Source organism: Malus domestica, chromosome 09 (assembly GCF_042453785.1).
Source record: "Malus domestica chromosome 09, GDT2T_hap1".
Taxonomy (NCBI): Eukaryota; Viridiplantae; Streptophyta; class Magnoliopsida; order Rosales; family Rosaceae; genus Malus; species Malus domestica.
This window is the reverse complement of record NC_091669.1, coordinates 28689888-28715033: the sequence shown is the minus strand read 5'-3', so window position 1 is coordinate 28715033 and position 25146 is coordinate 28689888. Positions and strand designations below refer to the sequence as shown.

General features: G+C 41.0%; 1 protein-coding gene across 1 annotated transcript; it reads right to left on the bottom strand.

The window, feature by feature from the left end:
• Positions 1-1972: 1972 nt before the first annotated feature.
• On the bottom strand, positions 1973-24982 carry LOC103444075 (plant cysteine oxidase 4). Its single transcript, XM_008382983.4, has 6 exons — positions 24687-24982; positions 24046-24382; positions 13715-13860; positions 13073-13220; positions 2510-2713; positions 1973-2375 (listed from the first exon to the last, which is right to left on the bottom strand). Exons 2-6 carry the CDS (start codon positions 24146-24148, stop codon positions 2257-2259), a joined length of 720 nt encoding a protein of 239 aa, XP_008381205.1. The 5' UTR covers positions 24149-24382; positions 24687-24982; the 3' UTR covers positions 1973-2256.
• Positions 24983-25146: the final 164 nt, after the last annotated feature.

Genomic DNA, 25146 nt, shown 5'->3' with positions numbered 1-25146 from the left:
GGAATCAGAGTATCGAATGTACCCAAGAAGGGCCGAGTGGTTTCTCAGCCCATGCGTCGCCGCACGTGGTTGCTGGTGGCCACAACTCGCCAGAAATTTCATTAAACACCAAAATGGTTCAAATTACACCAAAATGAAGATCATGAGAAGGTGAGTAATATTATACCTTTGTCAGGGTCCAATTCTGCCGGAAAATGCTTGAAACCTGTGAGAGATGGCTGAAAACCCTAGATATGGGTGACTTGGACTTTTTTTCAAGAAAGACAAGATTGCGCTCATTAAATTAGCATGCTCTCAAATACTTTCACGCGCAATCAACATTCTTGAAGATCCAAGCAGTTGACTACTACTACTTAAGGCTCCCCTGCTCGTGACGTGGAAAAGTCAAAAGCATTAAAAATATGATTAATTACTAAATCCTGTCTTTAATACATTCTCAATTGAAGATCAACTCCATGAAGTAAGCAATCCCTATCACAATAAACTATGGATACTTCCATCATTATCCCAAGATATTATCTCCTAATTAATATCTCGGGAATATTCTTTCCTCATTCATCCAACTGATGACACACCTTAGCCAATCAGATGCAGCCATGTGTAGAACATACCCTAGCCTTATGGCCGGCCTTTCCTCTTATAAATACCTTCATCTCCACCAAATTTTGGTAAGTTTTTGTTACGCATACAAGCCCTAAACATCCAATCTTTTCAGAAGCATTGACTTAGGCATCGGAGATCCATTGGCCAAACCCCCCACCTTGTGGGCGCGTAAAGCGTTGGTCTTGGATCAAAGGTGCTAATTGTTTTATAAGTACAAGTTCATCAAAATTGAAGACAGCGGATTTTTTCTACCAAACCTCTCAACTTTACCTTGTGAATCTCGTTTTGTTTTAAACACCTATTTACAACCCATTTGCAGTAGATTCCACCCAAGTCCCAACCTTATTTTAAGCCATTGACTTGAATTCAACTTCCATTGCAGCTTGCCAAAGAGTAGCCTGTGAACTTTCCATTGCTGCTTTATGCATTGGAATCATCATCACCACCTATATCATATTCAACTTCCTGCAAGTACACCAAGTAGTCATCTGATATAGCAGACATTTTAGGTATTGCAGATTTCCTTGTTTTCCTTGGTGCCACACTTTGAACAACTGGTGTGGGATTAGTGGGTGCCACAGCTTGTGTTTGAACAATATTTTAGTAGCTTTCAAATTGTCTAGGTAAACTGTAACTCGCTCCACACGTGAATCAGTTGACTGATCTTGTGACTATAAAGGTAAACTTTGCAAATAATCATTAACCAACACTAGTTTCAAGATCATATGGGACCTTATCTGTTTATAATTTTTTGTCTCTGACTTTGATGTCAATTTTTCATTTCTTAGAAAATAATATAGTATAATAGTCGCTTAGGAGTAGGGATGGCCACAGTTTGAATTGGGGACAGAAATATTATATCTATCAATAACCACGAAAATTAACTAAATTCATAACCGCAAATTAACCATTGGGGATTATACCCATTGGGTGACGGATTCCTCATCATTAACGGTTTTATTCATCTTTGTCAATACAAAAAATATATTTGTTCAATTGGTGCACTATAATTTAGTGGATACTAATGTCGTTATTAAATATCCACGTCCAATCATAAAAAATATAACAATTTTTTTTGGAGTTGTTCATGATAAGCCAAATATCATAAAACATTCATGATGTTGACTGATCTTTGCTATCTCCCATAAGCACCATTCAATTCTCATCGATTTTGATTCAAAGCTTTTGACCTTCCCCACACAATGCAACTTTTGTGCTCGCACAACGCAACTTTTGTATTCTTGAGGTAATGAAATTTTTAGAACGTTAATAACAGTTGTCTAATATTATATAAAGGAGACTAGTGAAATTTCTCCTTACTTAGGAGACTAGTAAAATTTCTCCATTTATAAAGAGCATTAGGTTGGAATTTTGCGAATGATGAATTTGATACCAATGAAAATCAAGCCGCTCTAGCCTCACTGGGCAAAGAATTAAGCCAAAGAATGATTCAAAGAGGACCGCCCACAGAAGCCAACAACTCTTCTAGTTCAATGGGAAGTCAGTGAATCGGACTACAAGGGTGTATTTATTATGTACAAGTCAAATGCGCAACTTACAGAACCCAAAATTATTGCCACTCTTGTACCCCGCAATGGTTCCTATCTTGACAAAAAAGAAGCAAATTTGCCAGAAATGTATAAACAAGAATTCTCACGTTCTAATGACAGGGCCCTTGTACAGCCCTCGGCGAATCACAAAGTTTTCGGGAGGTTGAAACTCTTCTAACCAAGTCACTTGAGGCTCTTTAACTCCATCAAGCTCAAGATCGCCTTCATTGCAAACAACAAACAAAAAATACATATCAATATCAGCAACCTCGACAAAAATGTACTTGCCTGTTACCAGATATCCTGAACTCACACCAGAAACTCTATCATCTCAACAAGGTAGCGAATTTCATTACCAGGCAGATCTTTTCTTGAGGACTTCCGGTAATAACTGCAGTGTCGTCCATCTTCGGACGAGTAAGGCGGAGCTAGGATGTCAAATATGGCGCAGGGAGTTATAGCTCTAAAACTATGGATATTGCCTCCTGTTGTCGGATAAAGAACTGTTGGCGGACAAGGCGCGGTCATGTCAGTATCTTTGACCAGCTTTGCAGGTCTTGCTGCAAAAACTCACAGTTTTTAGTTAAAAGAATTTAGAAAAATTAATGAAATCATAATAACCAGCTTCCCACAATGTAAGCTAACAGTTGTACCTAGGGTTGGGTGGTACCCCCAGACTTTCAAAATATGATAGAAAGATTGAAATGAAAAACAAAAAAAATTAAAAAGACTTCACGCGAGCCTCGTCATCTCATGTAAAAATCTCTAAACGCATTAAGCAATAACCTCTTAAATCCCATCCTCCTGACAGGCATACGACATTGGCCAATAGGGATGAAACAATAAACCCATCTAGTAATTTCTTATTTCAAAAGTTACATTCAAAATTTCCAGTTTTTGGGACCTTTTGATAACCATTTCATTTTTACTTCGTAGTTCACTTATTGGTTAGAAATAAAGAGAAACACAAGGAAGAAAAGAGGGATGAATAAGGATAGTTAAAGGGTGGTGGGAAGGATGTGGAAAAAATGGACGTGTAATGGCGTAGAACATAAAAACTAAAAACTAAAAACTGAAAACAATTTTATACAGGTTTTCACTTTTTAGTTTTTGGTTTTCTCTTTGTATGCCATCCCATGTGCATTTCTCCCCCCTCCCTCCCACCACACTCTCCACATTCTTGGTTCCTCTGTCCTTCCATCTACTTTCTCTGTATCTCTAGCAAGAAAATGGAACTAAACTAAAAATGAACTGATCAAACGGGCCCTTACCTTAATCTTAAGGGTTTAAATCTTTGAAAGTATTTTATGTTTGCATAAATGACAGAGAAAATACAATATCTATGTAAATTACAGAAGAATTTAATCAAACACCGTAAGGGATAATTTTCCAAATATGAATAGATCAGGAACTAACCATGTCATTCATCCTTCAACATTTCTTAGGTGAGATCTGTATTCTAAACAATTAAACAACAACAACAACAACAACAAAGCCTTTTCCCACTAAGTGGGGTCGGCTATATGAATCCTAGAACGCCATTGCGCTCGGTTTTGTGTCATGTCCTCCGTTAGATCTAAGTACTCTAAGTCTTTTCTTAGAGTCTCTTCCAAAGTTTTCCTAGGTCTTCCTCTACCCCTTCGGCCCTGAACCTCTGTCCCGTAGTCACATCTTCGAACCGGAGCGTCAGTCGGCCTTCTTTGCACATGTCCAAATCACCGGAGCCGATTTTCTCTCATCTTTCCTACAATTTCGGCTACTCCTACTTTACCTCGGATATCCTCATTCCCTATCTTATCCTTTCTCGTGTGCCCACACATCCCACAAAGCATCCTCATCTCCGCTACACCCATTTTGTGTACGTGTTGATGCTTCACCGCCCAACATTCTGTGCCATACAACATCGCTGGCCTTATTACCGTCCTATAAAATTTTCCCTTGAGCTTCAGTGGCCTACGACGGTCACACAACACGCCGGATGCACTCTTACACTTCATCCATCCAGCTCGTATTCTATGGTTGAGATCTCCATCTAATTCTCCGTTCTCTTGCAAGATAGATCCTAGGTAGCGAAAACGGTCGCTTTTTGTGATCTTCGCTAGATTGCTCCGGTCATTAGTGTGGATAAGTATATAAATGGATAGAGATAGGAAAGCAAACACAAGATGTACGTGGTTCACCCAGATTGGCTACGTCCACGGAATAGAAGAGTTCTCATTAATTGTGAAGGGTTTACACAAGTACATGGGTTCAAGCTCTCCTTTAATGAGTACAAGTGAATGATTTAGTACAAATGACATTAGGAAATATTGTGGGAGAATGATCTCGTAATCACGAAACTTCTAAGTATCGGAGTGTGGTGTCGCCTTGACTTGCCTTATCTGTCTCATAGGTAGATGTGGCATCTTCTCTGGAAGTACTCTTCCTCCATCCAGGGGTGGTATCTTTAACTGGTGGAGATGCACAAGGTAATGTATCAATTTCACTTGAAGCTTACTTGTAGTTTCAAGCTTGGTCAAGCGCGATACAAACCATGTAGTAGGAGTCCCCCAAGTCGCCGAGCTAGGGGGTCTGCTGAAAGAGGTGACAGACAAGGTAAGCAATCAGAGCTCCGACTGATTGTTCACCTTCTCCCCATCTTGCAGCAGCATGAAGGATAAAGAGAAGAAAAATGAGAAGAGATGATATGAGATACTTTTGCTTTTGAAGAAGTAACTTTCCACAGGCTTATTCTTGAACTGAGCTGGAGGGTTTTCTGGTTTCCTCCAGAGTATAAGGCCGACTGAAGAATTTGAGGGTCAAAACAAGTCCATCAAATCTAGAGTACGTTCCACCCTGCTGATATGGGATACTTTTGCTTTTGACAGAGTAATGGATGTATCGGCACATGTGCTGTTACGCTTGTCTCCACATGCTTCCTTGTATCCTTCGCACTTGCCCTATCTGTTCCTCAAGCAGATGCGGAATCTTCCCTGGAAACATAAGATGTTGAAGATGAGTACTCGAGAGCAATGCCAGGTAAGTAATCAGGTAAGGGGTTCCAGGCAGTCAGTTCCTGGCTGGAAGCTTGATTCCAAGTGCTGACTGATTGCTCTCTTTCTCCTTGTCTTGCAGGTAAAAACAAGGCCAAAGGAAAAGACAGGGAAAAAGCATGATATGGGATACTCTTGCTTTTAACCCTGATGATATGAGATATTCTTGCTCTAGTATAGCTTGTTTGCAGAGGTATTATCGGGGGGAAAGAAAGCTGAATATTTCGAAAGGCTTCGTTCGGAGTGCCCTCTCAGATATGATGAAGGGTTGAGCATTTTTGCAGGTCTGCCTGTCCGTTGGGGATGGAGGTCGACATATATAGGAATCTCCCTAACAACAAGTAGTAATGTTATTCATTTACCCTGCTTGGTCATAGCACGGTAGTGGGAGCTGCCAGTTTCACATGTTTTAACTCTGTCAGAGCACTTTGAAAAAGTGGTCTGTGGTATCTGGCTCTCGAGATTCGGAGAACGATGCCTCTTCGATTTTTGAGAAAGCAATCATGCTGGGGGTCTGGCTCTCGAGATTCGGAGAGCAGTGTCTCTTCGATTTTTGAGGAAGTAATCATGTTGGGAGTCTGGCTCTCGAGATTCGGAGGGCGGTGCCTCTTCGATTTTGGAGCAAGCAATCCTGTTGGGAGTGTTGTCTCGAATGTGAGTAAAGGTTGGGCATGTTTGCTAGTCTACCTTGCCCCGAAGCACAAAGGTTGACACACAGGGACTTTCCAATTATCTAGCAATGGTACTGTTCCTTTACCCTCTCTTCGCTTTTGAGAAAGTAGTCATGTTGGGAGTCTGGCTCTCGAGATTCGAAGGACGATGCCTCTTCGATTTTGGAGCAAGTAATCTTGTTGGGAGTGTTTTCTCGAATGTGAGTAAAGGTTGGGCATGTTTGCTAGTCTACCTTGCCACGAAGCACAGAGGTTGACACACAGGAACTTTCCAATTATCCAGCAATGGTACTGTTCCTTTACCCTTGTGGGTAATAATATGGTAGCTAGACCTTCAAAATTTATGTGTCTAAACTTTGTTAGTGCTGTTTCTTTGCTATTCTTTTACCTTTCTTGGTCAGAGCGATGTAGTGGGAGCTGCAAGCTTCACGTGCTCAACTTTGGCAGAGAACTTTGGCAAAGTTATCTGTGGTACCCATGAGCTATTGTTGCGTGTGGGAAGTGGGTGATTGAACAGTAAGATTCATGTGCTTTCTACTTCACCAGAAGTCTTCGACAGAATGCCCATAATTTCTGCAAAGCTGAGTGTGCGTGTGACAGGTGCTGACAAGGCTAGAATAGTAGGTGAATCTTCGATTTCTGAGATCGGCCCTCGTGGTCTCTGAGCAGCCCAGCTTTTGAGAAAGCGAGCACCTTTTCGATTGATTCGGAGAACGATGCCTCATCGATTTTTGAGAAAGCAATCATGCTGGGGGTCTGGCTCTCGAAGATTCGGAGAGCAGTGTCTCTTCGATTTTTGAGAAAGTAATCATGTTGGGAGTCTGGCTCTCGAGATTCGGAGGGCGGTGCCTCTTCGATTTTGGAGCAAGCAATCTTGTTGGGAGTGTTTTCTCGAATGTGAGTAAAGGTTGGACATGTTTGCTAGTCTACCTTGCCACGAAGCACAGAGGTTGACACACAGGGACTTTCCAATTATCCAGCAATGGTACTGTTCCTTTACCCTCTCTTCGATTTTTAAGAAAGTAGTCATGTTGGGAGTCTGGCTCTCGAGATTCGGAGGACGGTGCCTCTTCGATTTTGGAGCAAGCAATCTTATTGGGAGTGTTTTCTCGAATGTGAGTAAAGGTTGGACATGTTTGCTAGTCTACCTTGCCACGAAGCACAGAGGTTGACACATAGGGACTTTCCAATTATCCAGCAGTGGTACTGTTCCTTTACCCTTGTGGGTAATAATATGGTAGCTAGACCTTCAAAATTTATGGGTCTAAACTTTGTTAGTGCTGTTTTTTTGCTATTCTTTTACCCTTCTTGGTCAGAGCGATGTAGTGGGAGCTGCAAGCTTCACGTGCTCAACTTTGGCAGAGAACTTTGGCAAAGTTATCTGTGGTACCCATGAGCTATTGTTGCGTGTGGGAAGTGGGTGATTGAACAGTAAGATTCATGTGTTTTCTACTTCCCCAGAAGTCTTCGACAGAATGCCCATAATTTCCGCAAAGCTGAGTGTGCGTGTGACAGGTGTTGACAAGGCTGGAAAAGTAGGTGCCTCTTCGATTTCTGAGATCGGCCCTCGTGGTCTCTGGGGAGCCCAGCTTTTGAGAAAGCGAGCGGCTCGTCGATTTCTGAGATCGGCCTTCGTGGTCTTTGAGCAGCCCAACTTTTGAGAAAGCAAACGCCTCTTCGATTTCTGAGATCAACCCTCGTGATCTCTAAGCAGCCCAGCTTTTGAGAAAGCAAACGCCTCTTCGATTTCTGAGCAGGCGCCTCTTCGATTTCTGAAGCTCCGTCGAGTGCAGATTTTTATAGGGGCTGGCATTAAGTTCCAAAGCACACTTGAATCTCCACTAGTAGAAGCTTCATTCTTGCACTTCTAAGATCTTGATTTGTCCGACCTCTTCTCTCTTCAACACCTTTGAAAATGTCTGGCCCCTCCGACCGTCGTTTTGACTTGAACCTTGTTGAAGAGGCAGCCCCGCCTTCTCCAGACAACATATGGCGCCCATCCTTCGTCTCCCCTACTGGTCCTCTTACCGTTGGGGATTCCGTGATGAAGAATGATATGACCGCTGCGGTGGTGGCCAGGAACCTTCTCACTCCCAAAGATAACAGACTACTTTCCAAACGGTCTGATGAGTTAGCTGTTAAGGATTCGCTGGCTCTCACTGTTCAGTGTGCAGGTTCTGTGTCTAATATGGCCCAACGCCTATTTGCTCGAACCCGCCAAGTTGAATCATTGGCGGCTGAAGTGATGAGTCTCAAACAGGAGATTAGAGGGCTCAAGCATGAGAATAAACAGTTGCACCGGCTCGCACATGACTATGCTACAAACATGAAGAGGAAGCTTGACCAGATGAAGGAAACTGATGGTCAGGTTTTACTTGATCATCAGAGATTTGTGGGTTTGTTCCAAAGGCATTTATTGCCTTCGTCTTCTGGGGCTGTACCACGTAATGAAGCTCCGAATGATCAACCTCTGATGCCTCCTCCTTCCAGGGTTCTGTCCAGTACTGAGGCTCCAAATGATCCCCCTCCGGTGCCTTCTCTTTCTGGGGCTCTACCGACTGCTGAGACTTCTCCTAAGCAACCTTTGTGAAGGCTCCCTCTTGTGTGTTTATTTTGACTCATGTATATGTACATATTTGTAGCTTATCGGGGATATCAATAAATAAGCTTTCCTTCATTTCAACGTATTGTGTTAAATACACCAAAGCCTTCTTCGCTAAGTTCTTTGAATTTTCTTTTGTTGAAGCTTGTATGTTGAAGCTTTCTGAGTGGAGCATGTAGGTTGGGGTAGTGTTCCCTTAATTTCCCGAGTGAGGAAAACTTCTCGGTTGGAGACTTGGAAAATCCAAGTCACTGAGTGGGATCGGCTATATGAATCTTAGAACGCCATTGTGCTCGATCCTGAGTCATGTCCTTCGTTAGATCCAAGTACTCTAAGTCTTTTCTTAGAGTCTCTTCCAAAGTTTTCCTAGGTCTTCCTCTACCCCTTCGGCCCTGAACCTCTGTCCCATAGTCGCATCTTCTAATCGGAGCGTCAGTAGGCCTTCTTTGCACATGTCCAAACCACCGTAACCGATTTTCTCTCATCTTTCCTTCAATTTCGGCTACTCCTACTTTACCCCGGATATCCTCATTCCTAATCTTATCCTTTCTCGTGTGCCCACACATCCAACGAAGCATCCTCATCTCCGCTACACCCATTTTGTGTACGTGTTGATGTTTCACCGCCCAACATTCTGTGCCATACAGCATCGCCGGCCTTATTGCCGTCCTATAAAATTTTCCCTTGAGCTTCAGTGGCATACGGCGGTCACACAACACGCCGGATGCACTCTTCCACTTCATCCATCCAGCTTGTATTCTGTGGTTGAGATCTCCATCTAATTCTCCGTTCTTTTGCAAGATAGATCCTAGGTAACGAAAACGGTCGCTCTTTGGTATTTCTTGATCTCCGATCCTCACCCCTAACTCGTTTTGGCCTCCATTTGCACTGAACTTGCACTCCATATATTCTGTCTTTGATCGGCTTAGGCGAAGACCTTTAGATTCCAACACTTCTCTCCAAAGGTTAAGCTTTGCATTTACCCCTTCCTGAGTTTCATCTATCAACACTATATCGTCTGCGAAAAGCATAGACCAAGGAATATCATCTTGAATATGTCCTGTTAACTCATCCATTACCAACGCAAAAAGGTAAGGACTTAAGGATGAGCCTTGATGTAATCCTACAGTTATGGGAAAGCTTTCGGTTTGTCCTTCATGAGTTCTTACGGCAGTCTTTGCTCCTTCATACATATCCTTTATAGCTTGGATATATGCTACTCGTACTCCTTTCTTCTCTAAAATCCTCCAAAGAATGTCTCATGGGACCCTATCATACGCTTTTTCCAAATCTATAAAGACCATGTGTAAATCCTTTTTCCCATCTCTATATCTTTCCATCAATCTTCGTAAGAGATAGATTGCCTCCATGGTTGAGCGCCCTGGCATGAACCCGAATTGGTTGTCCGAAACCCGTGTCTCTTGCCTCAATCTATGCTCAATGACTCTCTCCCAGAGCTTCATTGTATGACTCATTAGCTTAATACCCCTATAGTTCATGCAATTTTGTACGTCGCCCTTATTCTTGTAGATAGGCACCAAAGTGCTCGTTCGCCACTCATTTGGCATCTTCTTCGTTTTCAAAATCCTATTGAAAAGGTCAGTGAGCCATGTTATACCTGTCTCTCCCAAAAGTTTCCACACTTCGATTGGTATATTGTCTGGGCCTATTGCTTTTTTATGCTTCATCTTCTTCAAAGCTACAACCACTTCTTCCTTCCGGATTCGACGATAAAAAGAGTAGTTTCTACACTCTTCTGAGTTACTCAACTCCCCTAAAGAAGCACTCATTTCATGTCCTTCATTGAAAAGATTATGAAAATAACCTCTCCATCTGTCTTTAACCGCGTTCTCTGTAGCAAGAACCTTTCCATCCTCATCCTTGATGCACCTCACTTGGTTTAGGTCCCTTGTCTTCTTTTCCCTTGCTCTAGATAGTTTATAGATATCCAACTCTCCTTCTTTGGTATCTAGTCGTTTATACATATCGTCGTAAGCCGCTAACTTAGCTTCTCTGACAGCTTTCTTCGCCTCTTGCTTCGCTTTTCTATACCTTTCACCATTTTCATCGGTCCTCTCCTTGTATAAGGCTTTACAACATTCCTTCTTAGCCTTCACCTTTGTTTGTACCTCCTCATTCCACCACCAAGATTCCTTTTGGTGTGGGGCAAAGCCCTTGGACTCTCCTAATACCTCTTTTGCTACTTTTCGGATACAACTAGCCATGGAATCCCACATTTGGCTAGCTTCCCCCTCTTTATCCCACACATATTGGGTGATTACCTTCTCTTTGAAAATGACTTGTTTTTCTTCTTTTAGATTCCACCATCTAGTCCTTGGGCACTTCCAAGTCTTGTTCTTTTGTCTTACTCTTTTGATATGTACATCCATCACCAACAAGCGATGTTGATTAGCCACGCTCTCTCCTGGTATAACTTTGCAATCCTTACAAGTTATACGATCCCTTTTCCTCATTAGAAGAAAATCTATTTGTGTTTTTGACGACCCACTCTTGTAGGTGATCACATGTTCTTCTCTCTTCTTAAAGAAGGTGTTGGCTAAGAAGAGATCATATGCCATTGCAAAATCCAAAATAGCTTCCCCATTCTCGTTTCTCTCCCCAAAACCATGACCACCATGAAAACCTCCATAGTTGCCTGTCTCCCTGCCCACGTGTCCATTTAAGTCTCCTCCTATAAATAACTTCTCCGTCTGAGCAATTCCTTGCACCAAGTCTCCAAGATCTTCCCAAAATTTCTCCTTCGAACTCGTATCCAACCCTACTTGAGGTGCGTACGCACTAATCACATTGATAAGTTCTTGTCCTATTACAATCTTGATTGCCATGATTCTATCTCCTACCCTCTTGACATCTACAACATCTTGTACCAAGGTCTTGTCCACGATGATGCCAACACCGTTTCTCGTTCTATTTGTGCCCGAATACCAAAGTTTAAACCCTGAGTTTTCTAGATCCTTTGCCTTACTACCAACCCACTTAGTTTCTTGTAGGCACATAATATTTATCCTTCTCCTCACCATAACTTCCACTACTTCCATAGATTTTCCCGTTAAGGTTCCTATATTCCACGTTCCTAAACGCATTTTGCTCTCTTGAACTCTACCCTTCTGTCCTAGCTTCTTCACCCTCCCCCGTCTAATAGGATCAAAGTACTTCTTTTGTGTGTCCCGGGTAAAGTTGATAGGAGCATATGCTCCCAAACAACTTTGAGTGGAGTCGTTCGAAAAGAAGTTTCTATGGCCCCCTTGCTCATTTAACACTGCATCCGGGTGCCGATAGAGATACAGCGACCCTTGCTCACTTATCACTGTGCTCAGGCCACACAGCGCGCCACTTACGGGTGACGCCCTAGCTTTAGCGCGATTTTGTTCTGGATTCATTTTCATAAGGATTCGACGTGATCATGGAGTGCCGGCTGTCGACTACCTGACGCCCTCCCCCTCCTCCTTTATCCGGGCTTGGGACCGGCCATGTAAGACATAGGCGGAGTTATTCTAAACAATTAAAGCCTAAAAAAAATTAAAAACAAACATTATCATCCAAAACCAAGCTGACAAGTCATATCTCCCCAGTTAACAATATGACACATCCCCCTAACTCACAATCACAAAGGAATCAATTTGAACATTCCCAAACTTTGAAACACAGATGTTGAAATAGGGAAGAGAAAGTAAATCAGCAAACTCATTCATACCTTTCTGTAATAGCATTTGAAACAGTCAAAGCTAACTAAAGGAAATAAAATCGCCAAACTTTGGAGTCATTTCATCATAACGAAAAAATGGACCGCCTGCACGTGTTTTCCAACCCCTCTTAATGCAAACTGTGACATGTCTAGGTTACAGATAGTATACATTACGATGAGTCCATCGTTATCTGCATGCTGAGACTAGGTCAATATCAAGCTGGGGGGAATGTGTAATCTCCTGAACTTGCAAAATGAAACATTTTGTGTCCCTCTTTTACTACCTAAAGAATAATAAGGATAAAATATGGATAATCTAACATAAATAAAGACTCCTTGCCTCTCCTCTAATCTCCTCTAAGATCCTCTAGGCTCTATGCCATACAGAAACAGTTTGGCTAGTTGGCGAAAATCAAATACCAGATTAGTGGGAAATTAAAAGATAAAAAAATCCCATAGTTATCGACGGAAGAGATCAGAGGCACAAACAACCAGTTTCTTGTAACGACACTCTTACTAAAACTACATATAGTAGTCATTCAAATCTAAGCAACAAAGAAAAACTGCAAGCTGCTGGTGTTTACAAGCTGTCTTCTCAGCTGCTTGTTTCCATGGCATGTTTATTTGTATATTTATGTTCAAATAATTAGGATCTTAAGTATACTCATCATGATTCATATGTCTATATATTAGTATCAAGACATGAATACAACTGATCCCCGCACAATCAAACAACAAAAACAGTTAAAAGAATACCCAAATGTGGAAGCATACAACAGGCTAGATATAAACATTCACAAACAGGATGCTGTTTAGTTTTTGAAAGCATGAAAATGAGGTATTAGGTAAAGGAAACAGTACATTAACTAACATTGTACAGTAGATGAGAAATACTGTGGAAATCACACCTTCTGATGGATCCGCAGGGCCAGGAAAATCAACCCAGTCATATGAATTAACACGTATTGTACCATATATAAGCTTGCTCAACACAGTCATTCCAGGATGATTATGAAGGGGTATGATAGAGGAAGGCGGCATGCAAAAAATTCCTATCTGCCAAAAGTATAAGCAATTATTCAATACCAGTAAATCAGTTTCGTAGTCTATTTTCTTTTGATACTTGGATTTCCAATTCTAAATTTCTATGTGAACACCGACTGTGCTGGACTTATGACATTATCTTAAAACTCTAACGTTGGTTGAAGAGATTTATAAAAATGGACTTGCAGTTAATAATAAGCTTATTTTTCCTTAAAAATACAAACAAAAAAGCTTGTTTTTGTTAGGAGAATGTACAATACTAAGTGCAAAGTATTTGAAACAACTAAAATTAACATAAAATTATGAATTGTAAACAATAAATCATTTGAAATCCATGCATACCTATTTCATCTCACAGAAATACAAACTTTTATGCATTCGTTATAATTGTTCTCATGAAGTTTAACTCTAAATGAACTACAATTTCTAAATTTGAAATCTCACAATCGAAACGGAACCCAAACAATTTATAATCAATAAATGATGACTTGCAGTCGTGTACTCACAGAAAAGCTATCACACTCATGCAAATGCAGGTATTTGATTGGTGGCAGTGACTGCTGATTCCCATTACGCTCAGGCATAGCACCTGACCAATTACGCACCACTTGTGCCTCCTGTTCAAGACCTACATCTGCAGGCTTAATTTTCTCTGAAATAAAAACATCATACAGGGTTAAAAATTGAAAAAATAGAATGAATGAGGGGTTCACAATAAGATTTCACACTACTCTGTGCGGTTAGAAAGAAAAATGAGGTGCCTCAGAAATACGGTTCTATAACATGACAAAAAGGTAGTTTATGACAAGCTTGCCATATGAGATTCCTAAGCCATGGTTACACTAGACTCATTTAAGGCTCGTGCAGAAACCTTTCCAACTTGTGAAGAAGCTTGAGACAGTATCAAAGATGAACCTAAGGAATAAACTACTTAGGTGTCTAAAAATATCCAATACTAGTTAAAATATGTCTTCAGCTCTTATAGTAATCAAAGCAGTTATCTCTAGTAAAAGGTAACCCTTCATCACCAGGGAAACATATAACTTATAAAAGAGATTTTGTGGTACTAATGGCTCAAGATTTCCACGTAGGCATAAAAATTTTAATGCCTCAGTGGGCTGGTTAAATGAGTTGGGGCCGCTGATGGCCAATAAGCGTCATCACCTTTTGGAAGGGGAAGGCCAACACATTTTACAGAGGGTCAAGGTCAAGCCCAACCCCTGACAAAGGAGGGAATGTGCTATGTACATAAAATCAGACCATACCCGACCTATCACATTTTAATTTAAAATTAATCATCAATAATTATTTATCTACACTACAACAACAACAACAACAACAAAGCCTTTTCCCACTAAGTGGGGTCGGCTATATGAATCCTAGAACGCCATTGCGCTCGGTTTTGTGTCATGTCTTCCGTTCGATCCAAGTACTCTAAGTCTTTTCTTAGAGTCTCTTCCAAAGTTTTCCTAGGTCTTCCTCTACCCCTTCGGCCCTGAACCTCTGTCCCGTAGTCACATCTTCGAACCGGAGCGTCAGTCGGCCTTCTTTGCCCATGTCCAAATCACCGGAACCGATTTTCTCTCATCTTTCCTTCAATTTCGGCTACTCCTACTTTACCTCGGATATCCTCATGCCCAATCTTATCCTTTCTCGTGTGCCCACACATCCCACGAAGCATCCTCATCTCCGCTACACCCATTTTGTGTACGTGTTGATGCTTCACCGTCCAACATTCTGTGCCATACAACATCGTTGGCCTTATTGTCGTCCTATAAAATTTTCCCTTGAGCTTCAGTGACCTACGACGGTCACATAACACGCCGGATGCACTCTTACACTTCATCCATCCAGGTCGTATTCTATGGTTGAGATCTCCATCTAATTCTCCGTTCTCTTGCAAGATAGATCCTAGGCAGCAAAAACGGTCGCTTTTTGTGATCTTCCCTAGATTGCTCCGGTCATTAGTGTGGATAAGTATATAAATGAATAGAGATAGGAAAGCAAACACAAGATGTACGTGGTTCACCCAGATTGGCTACGTCCACGGAATAGAAGAGTTCTCATTAATTGTGAAGGGTTTACACAAGTACATAGGTTCAAGCTCTCCTTTAGTGAGTACAAGTGAATGATTTAGTACAAATGACATTAGGAAATATTGTGAGAGAATGATCTCGTAATCACGAAACTTCTAAGTATCGGAGTGTGGTATCGTCTTGACTTGCCTTATCTGTCTCATAGGTAGATGTGGCATCTTCTCTGGAAGTACTCTTCCTCCATCCAGGGGTGGTATCTTTAACTGGTGGAGATGCACAAGGTAATGTATCAATTTCACTTGAAGCTTACTTGTAGTTTCAGGCTTGGTCAAGCGCGATACAAACCATGTAGTAGGAGTCTCCCAAGTCGCCGAGCTAGGGGATCTGCTGAAAGAGGTGACAGACAAGGTAAGCAATCAGAGCTCCGGCTGATTGTTCACCTTCTCCCTATCTTGCAGCAGCATGAAGGATAAAGAGAAGAAAGATGAGAAGAGATGATATGGGATACTTTTGCTTTTGAAGAAGTAACTTTCCACAGGCTTATTCTTGAACTGAGCTGGAGGGTTTTCTGGTTTCCTCCAGAGCCGACTGAAGAATTTGAGGGTCAAAACAAGTCCATCAAATCTAGAGTACGTTCGACCCTACTGATATGGGATACTTTTGCTTTTGACAGAGTAATGGATGTATCGGCACGTGTGCTGTTACGCTTGTCTCCACATGCTTCCTTGTATCCTTCGCACTTGCCCTATCTGTTCCTCAAGCAGATGCGGTATCTTCCCTGGAAACATAAGATGTTGAAGATGAGTACTCGAGAGCAATGCCAGGTAAGTAATCAGGTAAGGGGTTCCAGGCAGTCAGTTCCTGGCTGGAAGCTTGATTCCAAGTGCTGACTGATTGCTCTCTTTCTCCTTGTCTTGCAGGTAACAACAAGGCCAAAGGAAAAGACAGGGAAAAAGCATGATATGGGATACTCTTGCTTTTAACCCTGATGATATGAGATATTCTTGCTCTAGTATAGCTTGTTTGCAAAGGTATTATCGGGGGGAAAGAAAGCTGAATATTTCGAAAGGCTTCGTTGGGAGTGCCCTCTCAGATATGAGGAAGGGTTGAACATTTTTGCAGGTCTGCCTGTCCGTTGGGGATGGAGGTCGACATATATAGGAGTCTCCCTAACAACAAGTAGTAATGCTATTCCTTTACCCTGCTTGGTCATAGCACGGTAGTGGGAGCTGCCAGCTTCACATGTTTTAACTCTGTCAGAGCACTTTGAAAAAGTGGTCTGTCGTATCTGGCTCTCGAGAAGTCTTCGACAGAATGCCCATAATTTCCGCAAAGCTGAGTGTGCGTGTGACAGGTGCTGACAAGGCTAGAAAAGAAGGTGCCTCTTCGATTTCTGAGATCGGCCCTCGTGGTCTCTGAGCAGCCCAGCTTTTGAGAAAGCGAGCGTCTCTTCGATTGATTCGGAGAACGATGCATCTTCGATTTTTAAGAAAGCAATCATGATGGGGGTCTGGCTCTCGAGATTCGGGGAGCAGTGTCACTTCGATTTTTGAGAAAGTAATCATGTTGGGAGTCTGGCTCTCGAGATTCGGAGGGCAGTGCCTCTTCGATTTTGGAGCAAGCAATCTTGTTGGGAGTGTTTTCTCGAATGTGAGTAAAGGTTGGGCATGTTTGCTAGTCTACCTTGCCACGAAGCACAGAGGTTGACACACAGGGATTTTCGAATTATCCAGCAATGGTACTGTTCCTTTACCCTCTCTTCGATTTTTGAGAAAGTAGTCATGTTGGGAGTCTGGCTCTCGAGATTCGGAGGACGGTGCCTCTTCGATTTTGGAGCAAGCAATCTTATTGGTAGTGTTTTCTCGAGTGTGAGTAAAGGTTGGGCATGTTTGCTAGTCTACCTTGCCACGAAGCACAGAGGTTGACACACAGGGACTTTCCAATTATCCAGCAGTGGTACTGTTCCTTTACCCTTGTGGGTAATAATATGGTAGCTAGACCTTCAAAATTTATGGGTCTAAACTTTGTTAGTGCTGTTTCTTTGCTATTCTTTTACCTTTCTTGGTCAGAGCGATGTAGTGGGAGCTGCAAGCTTTACGTGCTCAATTTTGGCAGAGAACTTTGGCAAAGTTATCTGTGGTACCCATGAGCTATTGTTGCGTGTGGGAAGTGGGTGATTCAACAGTAAGATTCATGTGTTTTCTACTTCCTCAGAAGTCTTCGACAGAATGCCCATAATTTCCGCAAAGCTGAGTGTGCGTGTGACAGGTGCTGACAAGGCTGGAAAAGTAGGTGCCTCTTCGATTTCTGAGATCGGCCCTCGTGGTCTCTGAGGAGCCCAGCTTTTGAGAAAGCGAGCGCCTCTTCGATTTCTGAGATCGGCCTTCGTGGTCTTTGAGCAGCCTAACTTTTGAGAAAGCAAACGCCTCTTCGATTTCTGAGATCAACCCTCGTGGTCTCTAAGCAGCCCAGCTTTTGAGAAAGCAAACGCCTCTTCGATTTCTGAGCAGGCGCCTCTTCGATTTCTGAAGATCCGTCGAGTGCAGATTTTTATAGGGGCTGGCATTAAGTTCCAAAGCACACTTGAATCTCCACCAGTAGAAGCTCCATTCTTGCACTTCTAAGATCTTGATTTGTCCAACCTCTTCTCTCTTCAACACCTTTGAAAATGTCTGGCCCCTCCGACCGTCGTTTTGACTTGAACCTTGTTGAAGAGGCAGCCCCGCCTTCTCCAGACAACATATGGCGCCCATCCTTCGTCTCCCCTACTGGTCCTCTTACCGTTGGGGATTCTGTGATGAAGAATGATATGACTGCTGCGGTGGTGGCCAGGAACCTTCTCACTCCCAAAGATAACAGACTACTTTCCAAACGGTCTGATGAGTTAGCTGTTAAGGATTCGCTGGCTCTCAGTGTTCAGTGTGCAGGTTCTGTGTCTAATATGGCCCAACGCCTATTTGCTCGAACCCGCCAAGTTGAATCATTGGCGGCTGAGGTGATGAGTCTCAAACAGGAGATTAGAGGGCTCAAGCATGAGAATAAACAGTTGCACCGGCTCGCACATGACTATGCTACAAACATGAAGAGGAAGCTTGACCAGATGAAGGAAACTGATGGTCAGGTTTTACTTGATCATCAGAGATTTGTGGGTTTGTTCCAAAGGCATTTATTGCCTTCGTCTTCTGGGGCTGTACCGCGTAATGAAGCTCCAAATAATCAACCTCTGATGCCTCCTCCTTCTAGGGTTCTGTCCAGTACTGAGGTTCCGAATGATCCCCCTCCGGTGCCTTCTCTTTCTGGGGCTCTACCGACTGCTGAGACTTCTCCTAAGCAACCCTTGTGAAGGCTCCCTCTTGTTTGTTTATTTTGACTCATGTATATGTACACATTTGTAGCTTATCGGGGATATCAATAAATAAGTTTTCCTTCATTTCAACGTATTGTGTTAAATACACCAAAACCTTCTTCGCTAAGTTCTTTGAATTTTCTTTTGTTGAAGCTTGTATGTTGAAGCTTTCTGAGTGGAGCATGTAGGTTGGGGTAGTGTTCCCTTAATTTCCCGAGTGAGGAAAACTTCTCGATTGGAGACTTGGAAAATCCAAGTCACTGAGTGGGATCGGCTATATGAATCTTAGAACGCCATTGTGCTCGGTCCTGTGTCATGTCCTTCGTTAGATCCAAGTACTCTAAGTCTTTTCTTAGAGTCTCTTCCAAAGTTTTCCTAGGTCTTCCTCTACCCCTTCGGCCCTGAACCTCTGTCCCATAGTCGCATCTTCTAATCGGAGCGTCAGTAGGCCTTCGTTGCACATGTCCAAACCACCGTAACCGATTTTCTCTCATCTTGCCTTCAATTTCGGCTACTCCTACTTTACCCCGGATATCCTCATTCTTAATCTTATCCTTTCTCGTGTGCCCACACATCCAACGAAGCATCCTCATCTCCGCTACACCCATTTTGTGTATGTGTTGATGCTTCACCGCCCAACATTCTGTGCCATACAGCATCGCTGGCCTTATTGCCGTCCTATAAAATTTTCCCTTGAGCTTCAGTGGCATACGGCGGTCACACAACACGCCGGATGCACTCTTCCACTTCATCCATCCAGCTTGTATTCTATGGTTGAGATCTCCATCTAATTCTCCGTTCTTTTGCAAGATAGATCCTAGGTAACGAAAACGGTCGCTCTTTGGTATTTCTTGATCTCCGATCCTCACCCCTAACTCGTTTTGGCCTCCATTTGCACTGAACTTGCACTCCATATATTCTGTCTTTGATCGGCTTAGGCGAAGACCTTTAGATTCCAACACTTCTCTCCAAAGGTTAAGCTTTGCATTTACCCCTTCCTGAGTTTCATCTATCAACACTATATCGTCTGCGAAAAGCATACACCAAGGAATATCATCTTGAATATGTCCTGTTAACTCATCCATTACCAACGCAAAAAGGTAAGGACTTAAGGATAAGCCTTGATGTAATCCTACAGTTATGGGAAAGCTTTCGGTTTGTCCTTCATGAGTTCTTACGGCAGTCTTTGCTCCTTCATACATATCCTTTATAGCTTGGATATATGCTACTCGTACTCCTTTCTTCTCTAAAATCCTCCAAAGAATGTCTCTTGGGACCCTATCATACGCTTTTTCTAAATCTATAAAGACCATGTGTAAATCCTTTTTCCCATCTCTATATCTTTCCATCAATCTTCGTAAGAGATAGATTGCCTCCATGGTTGAGCGCCCTGGCATGAACCCGAATTGGTTGTCCGAAACCCGTGTCTCTTGCCTCAATCTATGCTCAATGACTCTCTCCCAGAGCTTCATTGTATGACTCAATCTATGCTCAATCTACACTGCTATTAAGAAAATCCCATCGATTTTAATGTAAAAAATGTCAACAAAACCTTTTACATAGTAATTAAACTCCACTTTCTACCAACCATTTAATCCCCAGAGTCCACCTTTTCTCTCCTTATTGCAACTTCCTTAATGCTGCATACGCAGGGCATGTTTGAGACTTAAATGGTTTGTATTAAACTAACTTATCTTAATATGAGAACTGGATGACTTTTTTGGAGTGTGATTGACAGCTCCAATACATAAAATTTTCTTAAATTTATAGTAATATGATAAGGTTGGACTGTGGCAGCCAGCCCAAGTCCAACATCAGTACAAACTGGTCAAGTGAGGCCTTCAGGCCAGGGGACATTACAAGCCTGGCCACTGGTCCCACATCTATTAGAAAACAATAAACAATAGAGTTGAGATCATTTTTCCATTTGAAGTGGTCTACTTAGTATGTTTCAGAGGCATAAAGCCAACTCAAGGACGGCATATGAAACTCACAAAGATGAACTCAAGCCTAAAAGTTGAGCAATATACATTTAAGTATTTAAACCACCACTTATGTACGACGTAAGGCTATCTCCAATCTAAAAAAGGCAATAGTTAAAAGTTAAAGTCATATTTTACTCCAAATAAGGTGGTGCAAGATGTTGAGAATATCGTGTTTAAAAATGGGAAAAATAGAACAAACTCCGGAAATCGAAAAACAAATAACCAAGATAAATAACACCAAGAATTTACATGGTTTGGCAATATGTGCCTACGTCCACGAGACAGCAACAACAATCGTTCACTATATCAATAATGAGTACAACCAATAATCTTGCCAAATCTCTAGAACTAGGACTTGACAAAAAAACCTGAAAGAATAAGAACAAGAAATACACTATCTCTTTTCTTTTCTCTCACACACACTTTGCAATATTCTCTCACTCTAATCCCTTGAGTGGCATACAATTTATTGTTTTGCTCCCTTCAATTCAAAACTAGTACAATAGCCCCTTTATATAGACATAATAAAGGTCTTCTTCAATAAGGATTATTAATCCTAATTGGAATCTAGTTATAAATCCCACTCCAATTGAGAAACTAACTCCAATTGGATAAACAACTCCAATTGGGAAAACAATTTAATCCTCTAAAACTATAATTCCTTATAGACTTAGGACAACTTATCATGGGCTGGAAAAACCTAACACAAGATACAATATCATCAATGCATACGGAGTAAAACTTGGCTTTTAACTTTTAAATATTATACATTAGAGAGGGAATAGTCAGTTTTAGAGTTATCTGTATCTTGCAAAAGTGGGGGTTCCACTGTTAATTCTAGAGTTATATTCAAAGTCAAATATGACTTTGCATATAGCACCAAAGTCATACATAACCCCAAAATTTCTGGTACATTAGAGAGGAATTGGATCAAATCTAGAGCCAAACATAACTTTTGAGCCATAATTTTCCGCATTGCGTCTAATCAGACAAAAGTGCTAAAAAAAGAGCATCAAGTTGTTAAAAATTCCTAGTTACAATTACATATTACCAATCAAACTCGCAAGAAGACAAATTGCTGATAGTGTTCCAACAAATTACTAATTAGGTTTTCATCTTGGTAGCAAGAGCATCCCACCTTGAAAACATTCATATAACATGGACAGTGGACATGTTAAGATAAGGATAAGGGTGGAAGTACATCATACAGATTATGGTCAGGCCATTAAGCATGAACTCAATGATATAGGATACACAAATTTGAGATAAGACCTGTACAATTAAGGAGTTTAACAAATACACGGGCAAGTTTCAAAATGAATAGCAACATGAACCTATATGATCACACATAAATACATGCATCAACCCGAACAAACAAACAATTTTGGCAGTTTGGCAGCTCATAGATCCTATTTTATTAACTAACCAATTACAGCTTCAAGTTAGCAGGGCACAAGGAAATGAAACATATACATAGAAATAGAGGGAGGTAACATGGTAACAAATGGGCCTTTATGTTCTTTCAAGTCATCAGTTTGGTCCTTTATGTTCCAAACTCATCAATTTGGTCCTTCATATGTCGACTTGGTCATCAATTTCATACTTACCATTGGATTCCCTTAAAATCTGTTAATGGGCTGACCCTGTGCCATGTGGATTATATAGAAAAACAACATTTTCAAAAGGATTTAAAGTTTCAAAAACCATAAAGAAAAGGGAGGTAACATGGTAACAAATGGTCCTTTATGTTTTGCCAACTCATCAGTTTGGTCCTTTTATGTTCCAAATTCATCAATTTCGTCCTTCGTCCTTCATCTGTCGACTTGATCATCAATTTTGTCCTTACCATTAGATTCCGTTAAAATCTGTTAATGGGCTGACACTGTGCATGTGGATTATATAGAAAAACAACATTTTCAAAAGAATTTAAAGTTTCAAAACCATAAAGAAAAAGAAAATTAAAAATTAAAAAACTGAACAAAAAGTAAAACCCAAAACCAGCCACCACCACCATCCTTCCCGACCTCACATCTCCAAAACCCTACACGATATCTGCTGCATCCACCCAAAACCAAAACTGTTGAAGGATCGAGGAACCGATATATGTAAACAAATTTGTTTGATTATAGTTTTCCACTACTCATGCAATCTATTTCTCACTGAAGGATACATTTGATTTCAACTACACTTGTATGCGAAAAGAAATTCACTATGTTATCTACTGCAACCTATGACTAAATTTCCATTCAACAAAGGAATGAATAGACATGTCACAGTTGTGGATGTTCTTTAAAATTTAAAAAAAAAATATATATATATATATATTTGCATAAAGAATCATGGAATATCAGAAACCTTTAAATTGTTCCAGAGGAAGTGAACTAGTGATAATGATTATATGTTAAATATGGATGTGCTATATGAGAGACCTGGATTCCTTATACCAGATAATTTAACCATAGATTACTGACCTATCAGACGTTCCTCTTGAAGATATATTCAACATCAAGTTAAAACAATTTCAGATTCTAATCAAAGAAAATCAATCAACTGCAAGCGATAAGAAAATGCAAATCAACTCACGAAGTCAACAAGGAATGGGTATATCTGAGGAAAGGATGATCCAATCTACTAAACTCCACGAATGTGTTAACAGAAGCATCTTGACATAGTGCTAAAAAGAGAAGTTCCCTGATAGTATAGCAAACTTGAAAAGCTTGCCTAAAGTATATATATTTACTTCAATGAGTTCTCATTATAGGATTAGCTTGATTAGGTTCTAAATATAATTTTAAAAATGGTTATAAGGTTCTTTTTTCTATTGGGAATTAGGAGTATGTAATGAACTTCACAAGGAGAGCAACCAGGTCACTCTGAGGAGTTCATATGTATAGTATTGTCCCTGTCAGGCGGAAGGAATATATGCAGCAGGTTTGAGGAATCGAACTAACTTATAGATCAAATCTTTTATTAAGTTCACAGCATATATGTTCTAAAGTGCTTTCAATCTTTTTCCCCGTTAGCTTCTGAGTGTGAACTTTAGATTAGTTTAACGAACTACAAATCTCAGGTTTTTTACATTTTCTAGATGTTTAGCTACTGATTCATGTGTTTTAAGGGTATTGCTGATTTGTAGTCTTCGGTTTCTTAGATTAGCAAGTTAGCTAAACTCAGCAACAACTCCTTTCCAGTTTATAACTGAGTGGGGAGCACTTCAATTGGGCGGTCGAATAGAAACTGCAAAACTGTCCCGGAAACCCGGCATATTTGTTTCTTTGAGGTTCTCAAATCAATATTTCTTGCTGAAAACAAACAATTCGCTTTTAAAAAGCATTGCTGTCTGTCTCAAACATTCCAGCTAGGCATGGCATATAATTAGCACAGCACAATAAGAAGCAGCAGAAGAGAAGCACAACTAGAAAAATGTTTGGATTGATATATCAGGATATTAAAGAACCACTTCTCCATACCTAGTTTGAGGCGAACTCTTTCAAGGGCTTCTTCTGACACAGGTCCAGTCGGCGAAAATGATGATTTGCAAACATTATACAGTCTCTGAATATAATATGGCATGATGCAAAGACGGTACCAACTTAACTGAACGGACTAGAGCCAAAAAATCGTTAAGCCGATAACGTCTTCGCAAGGAAACTTATTGATTGCAATCCCAATTCAAATCCCAATAGGGAAAAACCTTGTTGCCTTTAAATCAGCATATCAAAACTCTCATTTTGCAACCAGAGAAGCAATAATGAAACTCCATAGCAGTAGTTCGATTCCGTGTCAGCTAATCCTATCTATGAGCACCTACCCAACAACAAAAACAATACATATGAAGCAAGTGTTAGTCAAATTCATTGTTTTGATCAATTCTAAGCAACCCAACAAATGGGCAATGTGAAAAATAAATACAAAATTCATGCATATACAAGTAAGACCCATTTCCCAACTAATTTGAAAGTAAATAACATGAAAATTTATCACATGAAATCAGGGAAGTTACGATTTAGGACAATCTAAAAAAATTAAGAATCCATGTTGGATCCAACCCTGAAAAGCCATAACTGAGATCTAAAAGGGAGGAGAGAGATATAGATTGAAGGTACAGTACCTGAATTGGGAGAGAGAAATTGCGGATAACGTGAAAGGTGGACGATGAGGGAGGGAGGGAGGGAGGGAGGGATGGCTTCTGTAGCACTAGCGTAAACGAAGAAGCCGAAAGAAGATCTTCGCCAACGTCATTCCTTTTACAGCCCTTTTGGGGTTCCGTGTGTCTCTCTCTTTTCCACCACGTTAGCCTCAATCTGCCAAATATTCACAAAACCACCCTCCCATGTTCCTTTTTCTTTAGTGGTACTATCTTTTTTTTTTTTTTTTTTTTTTTTTTGAGGAAAGCAAAATAGCATTAAGAGGGGAAAAACCCTGGGAACCCTGAAGTCAAACAACAAGGCATCAAAAGCAACTGAGGGAGAACAACCCATCCAAATATGAAGATTCTCTAAATTATGCCCAAAAGAAGTAACGACATCTGCAACAAAATTAGCTTCCCTATAAATATGATTCTAAGAAAT